Source organism: Acanthaster planci, linkage group LG02 (assembly GCF_054643075.1).
Source record: "Acanthaster planci isolate LZ-2023a linkage group LG02, COTS_SCS, whole genome shotgun sequence".
Classification (NCBI taxonomy): domain Eukaryota; kingdom Metazoa; phylum Echinodermata; class Asteroidea; order Valvatida; family Acanthasteridae; genus Acanthaster; species Acanthaster planci.
In genome coordinates, this window is record NC_141778.1 from 12,436,238 (window position 1) to 12,450,586 (window position 14,349).

At 41.0% G+C, this 14,349-nt stretch overlaps 2 protein-coding genes across 11 annotated transcripts in view; one reads left to right on the forward strand and one right to left on the reverse strand.

The window, feature by feature from the left end:
• Nucleotides 1-8,306, forward strand: part of LOC110980417 (uS5 assembly chaperone PDCD2L-like) — an 11,733-nt gene extending 3,427 nt beyond the window's left edge. For 3 of the 5 annotated variants that reach the window (XM_022237073.2, XM_087133238.1, XM_087133239.1), the window contains 6 exons: nucleotides 1,562-1,791; nucleotides 4,943-5,103; nucleotides 5,230-5,934; nucleotides 6,467-6,574; nucleotides 6,808-6,956; nucleotides 7,198-8,306. In XM_022237073.2, coding sequence (XP_022092765.2) covers nucleotides 1,654-1,791; nucleotides 4,943-5,103; nucleotides 5,230-5,934; nucleotides 6,467-6,574; nucleotides 6,808-6,956; nucleotides 7,198-7,367 — 1,431 coding nt within the window. In that variant the 5' untranslated portion in view covers nucleotides 1,562-1,653 and the 3' untranslated portion in view covers nucleotides 7,368-8,306. The remainder of the gene's footprint in view (nucleotides 1-1,561; nucleotides 1,792-4,942; nucleotides 5,104-5,229; nucleotides 5,935-6,466; nucleotides 6,575-6,807; nucleotides 6,957-7,197) is intronic. The other 2 variants (XM_087133240.1, XM_087133241.1) reach the window with 2 other exon arrangements.
• Nucleotides 8,294-14,349, reverse strand: part of LOC110980418 (PAS domain-containing serine/threonine-protein kinase-like) — a 42,480-nt gene continuing 36,424 nt past the window's right edge. For 4 of the 6 annotated variants that reach the window (XM_087133229.1, XM_087133234.1, XM_022237077.2 and 1 more), the window contains 3 exons: nucleotides 14,173-14,306; nucleotides 13,633-13,773; nucleotides 8,294-11,198 (listed from right to left, as the gene is read on the reverse strand). In XM_087133229.1, coding sequence (XP_086989355.1) covers nucleotides 11,056-11,198; nucleotides 13,633-13,773; nucleotides 14,173-14,306 — 418 coding nt within the window. In that variant the 3' untranslated portion in view covers nucleotides 8,294-11,055. Of the gene's footprint in view, nucleotides 11,199-13,076; nucleotides 13,243-13,632; nucleotides 13,774-14,172; nucleotides 14,307-14,349 lie in introns of all 6 variants that reach the window. The other 2 variants (XM_087133231.1, XM_087133232.1) reach the window with 2 other exon arrangements.

Sequence of the window (14,349 nt, forward strand, 5' to 3'; positions counted from 1 at the left end):
CCAGATGAAAAGGCAATCCTTCTGGCTATTATTCCGCCAGTATCCTAATGGCGTAAAGCACAAACATTATTTTAGTTTTCTATCCAATCACAGCTTCCTCCTTAACAAAAGCCCGCCCATTTCCCCCAAATTTTATTCCAGACCTACGACGCCTTTCAATGCAGCATAGTTACAATCTACATTACCATTAGCGTTCCGCTTGAGTGACTAATTAAATACGGGCTGTATACACGTATAATATATACTGCATAGACACCTTTATCCCCGGCTGAGGAATTTACAAAAAGGGAAGAAAATAACCCGCATCATTTCCCATGAGAGAATGTATGTAGGCCTATGGATCATTTACACCCCCAAAACAGATCGTTGTTGCCAATACAAGTGTCATACTTGATGATCATTGTTTACTCACTCGCACTGACCTTTCCATACTTGGAACCGATGTAACCAACCCTCATTCTTGGACCACTTTTATTGTTAGTATAATTTGGGGAATTCCCCCTTACTTCCCCGGTAACGCGCACGGAACAGCACCGTTCAGTGTTTACACAACAGTAAGTTGACTCTCCTTCAATCGTTGAATGAAATGACCTTATCGATGAGTTAGAGGATCATTATGGAGGACCCTGACCCCTCCCCAAAACAGTTACGGGAGGGGTAGCCTTGTCTGAGGCGGTCTCTTTAGTGGCTTTTGTCCAAGGGAGAATACTAAGCCATATGCAATCAAAATACTATACGACGAACAAGCCAGATAGCTGTCACAGCAAACCAAACCCGTCACGGTACTACGGCAACTATTGAAACCCGCAGATCAAGTTGAGTAGTACGTCCAAGCACATAAATAGATGTATAAACCGACCACTCCTGCGCATATCCAACCGTACTGTGTCATGCGCCAGCCTGAGCCTAGTGGAGCCGGGATGGCCAGGACCGGCCTCAAGCCGTAGATTTCGCGTCGCTCCACGAACAACGCGAGACATGCTCTCGCTTGTCCGAGGTAGAGGCTCGGAGAGGATGAAAATGAATCGAACGCTGGCAAAAAACAAGCGCAACTCAAACAAAGGCAGATCCAGAACCGAATTTTCGGGGAGGAACTTGTTTTGGGGGTCACAAAATTTCCAAATTTTTCATGTAACCCTTTATGGTTTTTCTGAGGGTAGGCCTCTGCTAAGGCTGCCTTTTTAAACACTTTTTTAATAAAAGGGGCCTAGACCAAAACTTTGCCTTTCTGTCATAATCATCGCTATTTTCAATAATGATTATTGCCTTCATTTGGGGTCTTTTTGCGGGGAGGGGGGGCATGGCTTCAGTTGCTTAAACTTACTCAATTGTCATTAGAACCATGGATTAATAAGAACAGCAAACTCCAGTCCTTAAGACTTATACATGTACCTGCTTAGTGAAAGCGTTTCTTTCTTCATCATTTTGCGAGCTCGGATGAGTACATGTATACCCAAACTCTCTCTGGAAAGTTATTGTCCCAATAAAAAGTCTTTATATGGCAGTTTTTAAGTCAATAACAACTTAAATGGTTTGTACTGATTGTATTTGTCACGAACAGCTTTTGAAATCAGTTAGCACTGGAAGTCTAGCCGGATCTGGGCGGGCATTACAACACAACTTGGACCTTGAACCCTCGTTTGACTACAAAAAATGCTAACACTTGAGGGCGGGCTTGTGACATGCAAGATGGCGACTTCCTTGGAACGCATACTCGTGGGAGCATGTGATGAAGAAATTCCGCCTTCATACCGCACAACTTGGCAATGTAACAAGCTTGGCGGAAATCCAGTAGGTTCTTTTTAAAAACTTTGTTCCCAGAGTTCTTTTCAATCATTATGTGGGCCTGGGCTTAAACACCTGTGTTTTGTCACCTTTTTCATGTTTTTGCCTTGGGACCCCGGAGACCCGTAAACATGGTAAACAGGGCCTGACCATGGAGGAAGGAACGAATATATGGGTCTACTCCTCCGTCATATACTGGGCCCTGCCCCGACTCATAGGGATTTCTTTTGAAAAAGTTATCCGGGACATCCGGGGGCATAACTAAACATCCGCTTGATTTTATGAGCTGAAATTGCACCGGTATGTTCACAAGGCATGCTAGGCCTAGGCCTACTTACGGTCATGACGATGTAAACCATCCACTAGGTTGCTAATTGTAGAAAACTCGCCTTTTCCTCATTTGAGGAAAAAAAGTTGCCTTTTTTGACGTTTTCCAACTCCGGACGAAGTGACAAAACAGCCTTCACAATTTGTGCAAAGTGGCACTTGCACAAATTGCGACTGCTGTTTTGTCACTTTCGTGTCATGTTACAGAGAGCGTGCCGCGCTACCATTGATTTGCTGCAAATAGTGTGTGACTGGACAGGGAACCAGCCAAGGGCATTGCCTATTCAGTGCAACACAAAACAGCCTTAATTTTCTACGAGCACTTAGATCAACAGGTATTCTCGCAGATCTGAACGAGATCCGTAGGTGCTGAAGTCTGGGTGCAAACTAGACAGGCTCTCGTACAGGGTACCATTACTTGGTCTTCCTCAGAACACACTACAGCGCCTACAACTATTACAGAACGCTACCGCACATCTCACCGGCTCCAAAAGATCAGATAACATTACTCCCATCCTTTACAGCTTACACTGGTTACCGTCAAGTACAGAATTCAGTTCAAGATAATCCTTACTTTAAAGGCACTGCATGGCTTCGCTCCTCTCTATATAAGGAACATGCTCCAATTACGCTCTTCCAGACTGGGCCTGAGATCAACACAAAATACTTCCTATGTTCCTCGAACCTGGTTGGCCAGTTATGGGGATAGAGCCTTTTCCAGCTCAGCTTCTCGCCTTTGGAACTCTCTTTCAGGCGACCTAAGAGATATCCAGAACATCAGACTCTTCCAACAGCAGCTCAAGACTCATCTCTTCACACTTGCCTTTCCACCTTCAACATTCACTTGAGATTTTTGGTTGTTCCATCTGGACTGGCGCCTTTGAATGCTCCGCAGATTAAGAGCGCCTTATAAATGCTGTTTATTATTATTACTATTATTGCTTAACCATACGAAGGAGTCTGTGTAATGTACAAGTCAGGTGAAAATTCATACGGAGTGGGAAAACGGTAAAAAAGGCAACATTTTTTCCTCCAAACGAGGAAAAGGCAAGTTTTCTACAATAAGCAACCTAGCGGATTTTTTACAGCGTAAGTAGTGAACATATCGGTGCAATTTCAGCTCATAAAATTAAGCGGATGTTACGTGTACCTGCATAATGAGTCGTCACTGTTGTGCATGTATCTTCTTTTCATTATTCAGTAGGCCTGTTTATTTTCAACAACCTCCTTCCATGATGTAATTGCAGTCTACAGGTACACTGTACATGTATGTACCTGTAGCTGTAGTTATACTTGTGTTGTGATACATGTAATACATGCTGTGCGCGATGAATATGAAAAGCATGCGGTAAGAATTCATGGCAGATTAACAGCGAACATGCAGTATACTGCATTCACTAGTGCATGACACTGCCAAATTCTCACTACTTTAAAATGTGCTGATGTACATGTATGTTCAGTCCAATAGTTTGCATGCCAGCCGCCTAGTAGCCATGCCCTTATGTTATGTACATGTAAGGCCAATGAGGTCATCAAGTGGCCAAACAAAATAATTTTTGATTGGATGACATGTTCCGCATAGTCGGAGGCAAGTCGACAGAAATTACACTGCCGTCGGGCAAACACGTACACTCAGCCTACGCTTTTGCACCTACATTGTACATGCACATGTACGTGTATAGTTTAGCCATACGCAGTGCATACCCAGAGCAGTGCGTATTCATGTATCAGAGAATTTAATCATTCATGTAGTAGGTATGTGTAGGTATGTACATTTTATACCTTTGTACTGCTGCTTTTATGATTTGGGATTTGACATTTATTTTTGATAGCATTTTTGTTAAAATAACGAAATTCTTGTAAATACTGAATTTTTCGGCGGGGTGTTTTGGAGAATGCGGGCGATGGACGCAAACTTAAAACTTTCAGTCTTGTGGCCTAATGAGACGCAGCCCCTTAAGACACACTCCTGACCCAGTTGTCCTATCAGTCAAAATCGGTCAAATATGTGTCTATGTACGGGGGAAATCAAGTGGAAGGAATTTTTGACTGTTTTTGACGGTTACAGCAAAAGGAGGGTTTTAAATTTTTGCCTCCAGAACCTTGCTAGACTGCAAGAGCGATATTTTTACCTCAAACTTCACTAGGGGTTAGTGAAATTTCATTTAGTGCTTATAAATCATTGAGTCAGGTTCGTACAGTGCTCCTTTCCTGACCTTTCACATCAGCAGCTTGGGTTCGATTCTCAGCTTGGCATGCTTGGTCCACATGTCGACAAGTGCACGACTGCATGTACAACTCTCCTAAAAACATGAAAAATGCACCCCAAAATAGAAAAATATTTTCTTACTATACAAACTTGCAGTTGGGTACTGTATGTCATAAAGTGGACATGGTGGAGGTCAATGTGTAAACTTAAAAAATTAAAGAAAATTTTAAACTTGAATGTTGGATTTTCACCATATTGTTGGAGAATTTCTGCCCAATTTTCGGATGCCCCAGTTTGGAATTTCCAACTAAATTTTGTGACAGTGAAATTGCTCACAAAGATTCAACAGCATGTCTTGTAACATAGCACTAAGGTTTGCCCCCAATCACTCTGCATGAGAAAAGTCGAGGTCAACAGTAAAGTGCACCATGTTAGGGGACAAGATACAATATCATCAGTGTACATGTACAGTGCAGTATGCTAAAATATTTGTTTGTTGAACGTCAAGTCTATTTCTCTGCCAGGCAGTTTGTATCGGCCGCATTATTTCCACCCAGAACAATGGCAGTAAACTGAGCACACTGAGCAGTTCATTTCCTTTTACCATGTCATGTCACACAGGACTGGATGCATCCAAATTCCAGCTGTCCATCGTGCACTGCTTGTGGTGATCCGCTCTATCTAGTCACACAGATATACTGCCCTCTAGAGGCATCATCATACCACAGGACTCTCTACATCTTCTCCTGCGTGAGGAAAGCCTGTGTAAACAAGAGAGAAAGGTGATCATGATATTACAGAGTTATGTCATGAGTAGAATTCCTATTTCTTTCTCAATGGAATTGTCTTCAGGAAGCTCATTGTTGACGGTTCCTCAGAAATACTTCTGTTGCTATTGTATTTTGCAGTTGGAAGGTGCTTCGAAGTCAGCTTCTCGTTCCACAGAGTGAAGTTGTCAAGCAATCCACTAGAAATGTTACAAAAGTTGTTACTAGGACAACGGATGAGTGGTGTGAAGATGCAGATGACTGGGGCAGTGAATCTGATGAGGAAAGTATGCCTATCAATGAACAAGTCTGTCCAGGAGCATCAAATAGAGGAGGGAATGCAGAAACATCAGTGGGATGTCATCACAGTCGTATGGATGGCTTTGACCTGTCAAGTGGTGTCGTTACTATGGAAACACCTGCTTCACTGAATGCAAGTTCAGCACTTGACGGTGACAAGTGGAAAAAAGCAACTGGTGAAGCGATTTGTGAGAATCATTCTTTGTCAGAACACAACGAACATTGTTCCCTTCCTGTTCAAGATTCAAAGATGGACCTACTACAGGAATATTCAGATGATGGTGATCCCAGTGATGGCTTGGCAAAATTATCAATCAGTAGCCAATGTTCTGCAGAAGTAACTCCAACAGGGTGTAACTCAGTTTTGTCTAGTTCCCAACCTCCGTCATTCAAAGACTACTTTGTGAGTGTTTTTGATGAGCCGCTACCATGCTCGTCATCCGTTACTGAACTTACCAATCATGAGAGAGAGTTGATAGATGAGTACCAGCAGAGGGAGGGAGTGGACCTAGTGGAATGGCAGAAGGAAAGCTCACAAACGAAGAGGCAAGTTTGAACTTCTAAAGGATTGAAAGCAAAATGACACTATGTAAAGTAGCAAGGACCTTAAAAGGAAATAACAGTGTATAATTTATGATGGTGTATTCAGCTACCTCTCCGATTTTCAGAGTAAAACAAACTGGTTGGAGTGGAAGATCTCCGGAAGGTGAAGGTCTCTGGTAACCCTAAAATCCACTTGTCAGGGTGTTTTTCATGTTGATTGGCGCTGATCCATTGTATTCATTGTCTGTACCATACACTGTACATGTTCTCGATTATATCGGTGCCTTTGAATGACGGATACTGTATTGTTCTCTGGTACACGTATTATGGCCACTTTTCCCAGGCAAATCATTGTCCAGCTTTAATCCTTTTGTCAGCAGACAGTGTGGCAAATATTTATCCGGGCCAGCAGATCTTGGCAAATACATAAGTAACACTGAGAAAAATGAGGAGAGAAATGAATGACATCCTTTAGTCATGTACCCGTATTCGCTCTGAGACAACTTACTTTTCTTGTTTACTTTCCTTGTAACAGAGCTGCCTCTTGTGAGGAGAGCTATGAGAAGACCACAGCCAAACATGGAGACAAAGTCTTCCTCAGCTTTGCAAAAAGGCTTCAACTTTGCCCTGAGCAGTGCATTCGGTAGGTCAAAGGTCAGACACTTTGTACATGCTACTATATACAGTACATGTATGTACCATACCCTTGGGGTTGTTCATAGCCATTTGGTAATTTTGTTCCTGAGTGAAGGCACATTAAAGTTTAGCAGTGTGAGTAAAGTTAGAGAGCCGAGCTAGGTTACACTGTTACAGAATTGTACATGTTATTCTTCACTGGTGAATCACACCTCACTTGTGGTTATTCCACGTGGATAGATATAGCTGGTGTGGGAGTCCCCTGTACCTGACATCGCCAAATGAGGGCGCTGTGATCCCACCATGTCCGTACTGCGGAAGCCAACGTGTCTTTGAGGTACAGCTCATGCCTCCACTCATCAACACTTTGCATGATGCTGATAAACCAGGTAGTCACTTCAGTTTCATTGTCGTGGATCTTGAACAATCCAAAATGAAGAGCAAGATAATACTTCATCATCATTTTTGGAAACACGGAACATTATTTCAACTTTATTGGTTTGTAATATCCTTACCTAAGCTCTAAACTTCAGTGATTTTTGTTGCGGTTTTGAAAACTGGACAAATAGTTAACACCCAGTTTCACCATTTTGCTGTTAACCAGTTTTCATGTGTTCTCTTTTTTGACAGATGTTCAAATTGATTTTGGTGTTGTCATCATCTACACCTGCAAGGCAAGCTGTTGGGACGACCCTTGCCAGCCTGGCAAATCCAACCTGAGGGAAGAACATGTGGTAATCCAGGCAGATCCCGACAGTGCATTGATTGCCCATGCTACATCATCACTGGTACTACCCTAGTGGAGTTAGTTGCATGTATAATGTTCCCTCTAGTCCATTGAACCAATAGTCTGTCCACTAGATCTGGTTAATATACAAAATCACTTAATTTGAGTCAAGTTCAAATTAAGTCACTTTTCAAATCTATGAAAAGCAGTATTTTGACAGGTCATACCCAAGAAATCCGAGTTCCAGTTGGATTTTACTGGTTGATCTTATGATCCGAGAGTCTTCAGTTTCCATGGCAATCGGTAGCATAAAGCCGAGTCATAAAACTACTTTCATATAACTCCACTTAGATTTCAATTGACAAGTCTGCAACTCACGATACCCATCTCATATGTAAGTGGAGTACTGCTTATATTGCAAGAAGACATGCAACTGCATGCATACCTTATTTGGCTTCTTGGGCATAAGGAAAGAGTCTGGAGATCACATGCTTTATTTGAACAACATATTTCACAGAAAGAAATATTTATGCATGTTGTCAGTCCTATATGCAATAATAAATCTTTCATATGCATTTGGACTCTGTTGGTGTCGTTTTATTCAACCATTGAGATGGAAACTTTCATTTGTGTTGCTGTAAATGCAACCAGCTCTATAAAACTCGTGACATGAATTCCAAGACTGTGAAGTGAATTCATTCTGCAGTCTAAATGACCAGGTGTCTCTTAACCCCACAAATAGGCACATTCCTCAAAGCTAGACAAAATAAGATTTTTGCTGCCTTGATGTGTTAAATGTTTTTGCTTTGTATGTCGGCCATTTCGTGTTCAGAGGAAGGTTTCAGTGGCAGCAGTCCAGGATCTCCAATTTTAGTGCCCTTTCCAAGTAAGTTATACCACAAATGTAAAACCAGTCAGATTTGGAGCCATTCCACGTCCTGGCTGGCATATGATGACTGTGAAGTGTGAAACAAGTGAAATAAAAATACATCACGCATATTTACCTTGGAAATGACCTGTGGTTTTTAATTGGTGCACCTTGTACAATTTCCTTTAAATCTTTGCTTAGTGTCCACTACATTTTGCATTGTTGGATCCACAAAGTGACATGAGGAAAATCATAAGGTTTGCCAAGTCACATCAAAACACACATGTACGTGTACACACACTTGTTCCTTGTAAAAAATACAGCAATTTCAGTGTTTTCTAACAAAAATATCCCCAGTGTTCTACAACTCAAAATGTTTGGAGCAGGTTTGTTTGTACACCGTATGTGCAATTATCACTACAGGCATTTGAATATTTTTCCAAGTCAAGATACCTTGTGTGTGGTTTTGAACACCGAGCTTATGAACACTTTCAGGAAATTTTCCTGAAAGACAACATTTTAGGCATCAAAGTTGTCTCTGTTGTAGTTTAACATTTTTCCAAATGTGTAAAGTAAGAGCACTGCATTCCTAAACACAGCATCATTTATCAACATCTTTCTTTCAACATGGGGAGTCAGGTTGGTGTAGTGGTTCTTTCCTCGCTTTCCACCTCTGCGGCCTGGGTTCGAATCCCGGCCCGGTCCACATGTGGATTGGGTTTTCAGTCCCTACCTGATTCCATGGGTTTTACCCAGAATATTCCTCTGGGGTTTTCCTCCCACCTCTAAAACTGTAACTGCTTCTCAGTGTCTCCTCTTTACAGGTTTCTTTTGGCTTGCCAGCTACAGTGCCTAGGGTTCTTTTGAGGAATCCTTGATGTCATTACCAGAAAAAAATATATAATAATCTACCAACAAAAACTGACCACTAATCAGCAAAATAATTCCACAAAAATTGACAAATAACACTTCCAGAGCGAAATCTAAAACTGCAACCAAGCGGTTTCTTCAGATATTTACACACCAATAATTTATATTCAGAACAAAGTCCTGTCAAAAATGCTTTTCAACTTTCTGTACAATAAATGCTCTCATTAAAAAGTCAAGTTTCTCTCAAAGTCCAACTTGTGCAATTTGTTTGACATCCTCAATGTAATTGACCAAACAGTATTTACAGATAGATTTTAAATCCTGTGCAGGACTGTGGGAACAACAGAGGCCCACAAATATTACCTTTGGCACAGCACACACTTTTATGAACAGGAATGATGCTATTGAGAACAGGACAGTAAAAACTTTACTTCAAAATATAATTCATCAAATTTCTGTCTGGAATGAGAATGTAAGTCTTATAGGTTTGGTCTAACAATGTCCTTGAATATGACTATTTGGTCAAACAAAAAATCAAGGAATACAGTAGTCTTTTTCAAGGTGTCTTCCATGACTAGAAACAATTTCAATTGAGCCTTAAGCTTTGATGCGGCTCAAGTTGAATTCTGCCACAGCCTTTTCTCACACGGACAAGTCTTCATATACATGTATGCTTCTTTTGCTTTTCAATAAGCTCGTGCATGTGCCACTTCTTAAAATTTAATCACCGATAGAAATTCATGTAACAGCAGCAATACCTGCACAAAAAGCTATGAGACATTTGCTCATCTTTGTGAGACAGAAAATGTTAACTAGACAAAACGTTTGGTTAAAAACGAGTAAGTGAAAAAATATGGGCTTGGCCAGTCTCGGGAGAATGGGCACGCGGCTCGGGCATTAAGACCGACCAAACACATCTGTATTCCCATTCATAAATACAATTTCAGACAGTCAAAAGAAGTCAATCCATAATTTCCAACGACAGGGTTCTAGAATTTTACTTTCATTCTCCTGAGCATGCCCGTCTGTTTTATGGTATATTCCTTGTACAAGTTATCCAATAGAATCTTCTTATATGGACTTGGCACACGCGTGGCAAGCCGCATGCTCACAGACTCTTGTCCAATCAGAATCAATTAAACCATCTTGTATACAGGTGTAAAGGCCTGATTTACGCAGCAGGCATTATCACTTCTCAGGGGACATTATCAAATGTTAATACACGGTCAAGTTGCATGTTGTTGAATAGGGGGACTGTCTGAGGTAAAATCATCCAAAACAAACCCTGCCCATCCTGTCTTGTCAAATATAATACTTCAGACTGTAAACAACTTGGTTTATTGTGGGAAAATACTTAAGAATTCAAACATACATGTAACTTGACCTCAGGTTTCAGAAATGATGAAACATGGGTCTGGTTTTTGTCTACATGCATCCCCGTCTTGAATAGCTAAGCCTACATTTTTTACAGAAAAATTGCACCAAAATACATTTTAACACTGGTTGAGAAAGAAATAAAAAATACTGCTTTATCAAATGCAAAGTTTTAATTTTGTGGATGGGAATGAGACTGAGGACTTTTATTTCAGTTGCTGGGTTTGTTAAGATCTCAATATGTTCCAATCACAGCACACTGGGATTTCAATTTTCAAAAGGTATTAAATCTAAAATCAAAATATCTAGCAAACACTCAGCTTGTCTGTAACCATTGTTGAATTCAGAATAGTTCTCACTGAACAACTCGCAACATTTCTTGGTTTTTTTCTTAACAATCCCATCTCTCCTAGTAAGGAAACTTTCAACACCTTGCCAGGACTTTGAAGTAATTTCACCCAGGAAGTTACCTTATAAGCTTACATTTGTTTGGGCTTTCTGCATTTGTTTCCAAGTCCTCTATCACTCAATGATGATTTCTCCTTATTCGCAATACCTACTAGTATTTGAAAAGCTCCTCGAACCGTCAGCTTTAAGAAGTGAACTTAATATCTGGCTATTCCTATTCCAGTAACGATACTAAACTATGTCACTCCTTCACATCTCCTTCATCTGTTATCTCCAGGCATTTCAACAGCTCACTGCTTAACATTAAGTCACTGTCAGAATGATGTTCCTGTTCCTGGGTAGCATCACACTCTTCAATGCTGGAACAAGTCCTGCTCCTGTGGCCTGCAGTAATAAAAAACCACCGCACAAGAAATACAGGTGAATGTCAATAGAAAAAGAAGGTGAACAGAGTCCGACCCTACAAAAATATGAGCAGCGTAAAAAAAAAAGGCATTACCCACTTACAAGTTCTTTGTAATCACTGTTACTTCGGGGTTGAGCTGGAACGTGACTACCAATACCAAATGGTTTCTCAGTGAAAAGAAAAGCTTGCTTCAGTCTGTAAGGAAACTGCTTCAATGCCAGTGCTACATTTTGACTGCAACTACAATACTACACAGTGCATAGTGTGCATGTATTGTGAAACCTTGCTTCAAAGATGATACACGTTTTGCTCACAAATGCATCCTGGTATTCTTATTTTTAACAACAGAGGGCGCTTTATCACATAAAATTGATGTACGAGTTTACCCCGAATCAACTCTAAAGGTTCTCCCATAAAAGTGTACATTAGATTTGGCAGGAAAAAAGTGCATGTGCTTTACACCACAGAAAGGAGGAAAATAATTTACATTAAAATAGAAATGTTGATAAAAATCAAACTGGAAATAGATTTAATAAGAGGATGTAAACATCAGAGAGGAATAATTATGAACTGTATAGAAAAAACATCATGAAGATTCAAACCAGTGAAAATATGTCAAAGAAGTTGTAAGATTTCTGCAAGTGAACTGGAGCAACCGTTACACCTGCCCTTTGTTTTTGCTTTTGAGAAGGTATGGTAATTGAGGTCAAAGGTGAAATGCAACAACCATGTGATGATGTGTTCATGTTGAGGTGTGATCAGAGCATGGTTCTACATGTACTTCACGGCTTCAGCAGAAGATTTCTCTATGCTGAGATATCAATGACCATTTCTCTTAACATGCATTATCCTTTTCCTGGGTTGATGATACTTCCTGAGCTTGCTACAGACAGCATCCACAACATGAGTGATTGCATCTTCTAAAACCCTGTTTGGCAGCACCATGAATCTGACATACTACGAACAGTAAAATACAAGACATTCCATTCTATCAATACAGTGAAAGAGGACATGTAACTTTCACTCCGTGTGGAAGATCTGCCAACTCAATATTCACCATGGTGATGATGTCGATGAGTCCTTGGGGGTGTGATGACACGTCAGTCATGAGATGTGTTTATTTTTACACCCAGGTTATTCTCTGTTCGGTAGATTAGGAATTCCACTTCTGTACAACCATCACACAGGTTGACACAACACAGGGAAACGGGGCCCAATTTCACGGCACTGCTTAACAGTCGGCAGAAAAGTCGTGCTTACTACAGCAGAAACTTTTGCGATCTGTAAGCAGTTTCATGGCAGTTCTTGGTGTGGTTGTGCTTTGTCAATATTTTAAGCAAATTTTTCATCCAAGGTACGCGTGCTTTTTACTGTGCTTACAGTCTCCATGAGATAGATGAGGCCTCTGTCAGCCTGACATTATCTGCTTAGCATTGCCGTGAAATTACGCCCTGGCCTGTGATATATTGTCATTAAAAGTTGGTGAAATTGCAAAGGCACAGACTATAAAACGTGAATGAATTTAGTGGCAATGAAAAGAGCCAGAATTGTCAAAATTGACAGTGTGTGAACAAGCAAAATGAAATGAAATGTTAGGATTTGCAAAAGTGAAAATTCTTGAACACTGCAAGAAAAGTGCAACTGAAGCGTTGTTAGTAAGACGCAAAAAGATGCCGAACTCAAAGTGTTTTCACTGTACCATTGAACAATTTTCTGTTCTTTGTTTTAAAGTAGAGGTTAGAACCGCTTGACTTATAATGGATTAAGTACATGGTAAGACACCTGTGTATCACATTGATGGTCTAGGGTTCACGTCCCCACCCAGCAGTGAAAACACCATGAGCTCGCTGCACTACCTACATGGCAGCTGCCTGTCTACCTACACCCATTTTCACACTGACAGAGACAGCTGTCTCTCGTATTCATCTCGGAGCTGGGATACAATCTCTGATTCCTCATCGGGATCACTACCTTCTCGGTCGGAAGGCGGAGGGGAGGAGTCATAGATCTCCCTGGAGACGCCTTTGTGTTAAGAAATGAGTGGCATTAGAAGCAGCATAAAGAGAGAGGGGAGAAGACAAAAGAGAGTGAAAAAGAATAAGCGTTTAATATTGATGCGCATGTCACAACAGCATACATGTGGAGTTATAACTCCCTGAAATGCTGCCGCACTGCATGGCCGATGGACATTGTTAACACTGTGAGAAAGCTTTGGACGTGCCGCTAGTTTTGGTTACTTCATTCATTTGCATTAAATGGGCACAAGACTATGCACAGGCACTACAAACAGCTAAAAATATCACTGTCAAATTTGCAGAACTCTTTTCTGTCCTGAGTAATGTGACTCCCAAGCAGTCGGGCTAACTTGTAAGTTTCTGTTGCAACTTGGAACCATGTTTCATTGAGACGTACCTTCCGGGGGTAACACGCTCTCCCACGAGTACCTGGACATGTCCACAGGCTGCGTTATCCAGCGATGGTTCTGCATATCGCGTAGTGTACATCGCCATTCTGGTTCTGGGTGGAGCAGCCATGCGATCAGCTGCATCAGATCTGTGTCAGGGAAAAGCAATTTCAAATTGCACAACAACTGTATGTTACACACTTAGGGGTAACCATAATTATCATAGGCATTTCTATTAATCTGAAGTCTGTCACATGGGGGGCCATTATTAACCCTGATTTTTAAATCAGCTGCCTTTGAGGTGCATGATGACAGTGAACAGATTTACTCAAGAAAACCCCAAAATAATGAAGGGTCTCCTTAAGAAAATGGATTCATTTACAGAGCAAAATACAGCCAGACCATGTCAAGAGAAACAGCAATGCCATTTAAAAATTTATTGGCTACTTTGAGATTAACCAACCTCAATGGTCAATCTACCTCATCCCTGATCCCTGCCTTAAGTCCTGAGTATGTTAGGAGTCAAGGATAGCTGTACACATTCTCACCATTAGAAACTCCAAATGGAGGCTTGAGGATAGCCTGTATGATCTCTTCAGCATCATAGAAAGGATTCTCTTGGAAGATGAGAGTGTACAATGTGACACCAATGGCCCACAGCTCCAACTCGGGACCTTTGTATCTGAAAATGAGCAAAGATACCAGTTTCTTGGGACAATGAACTG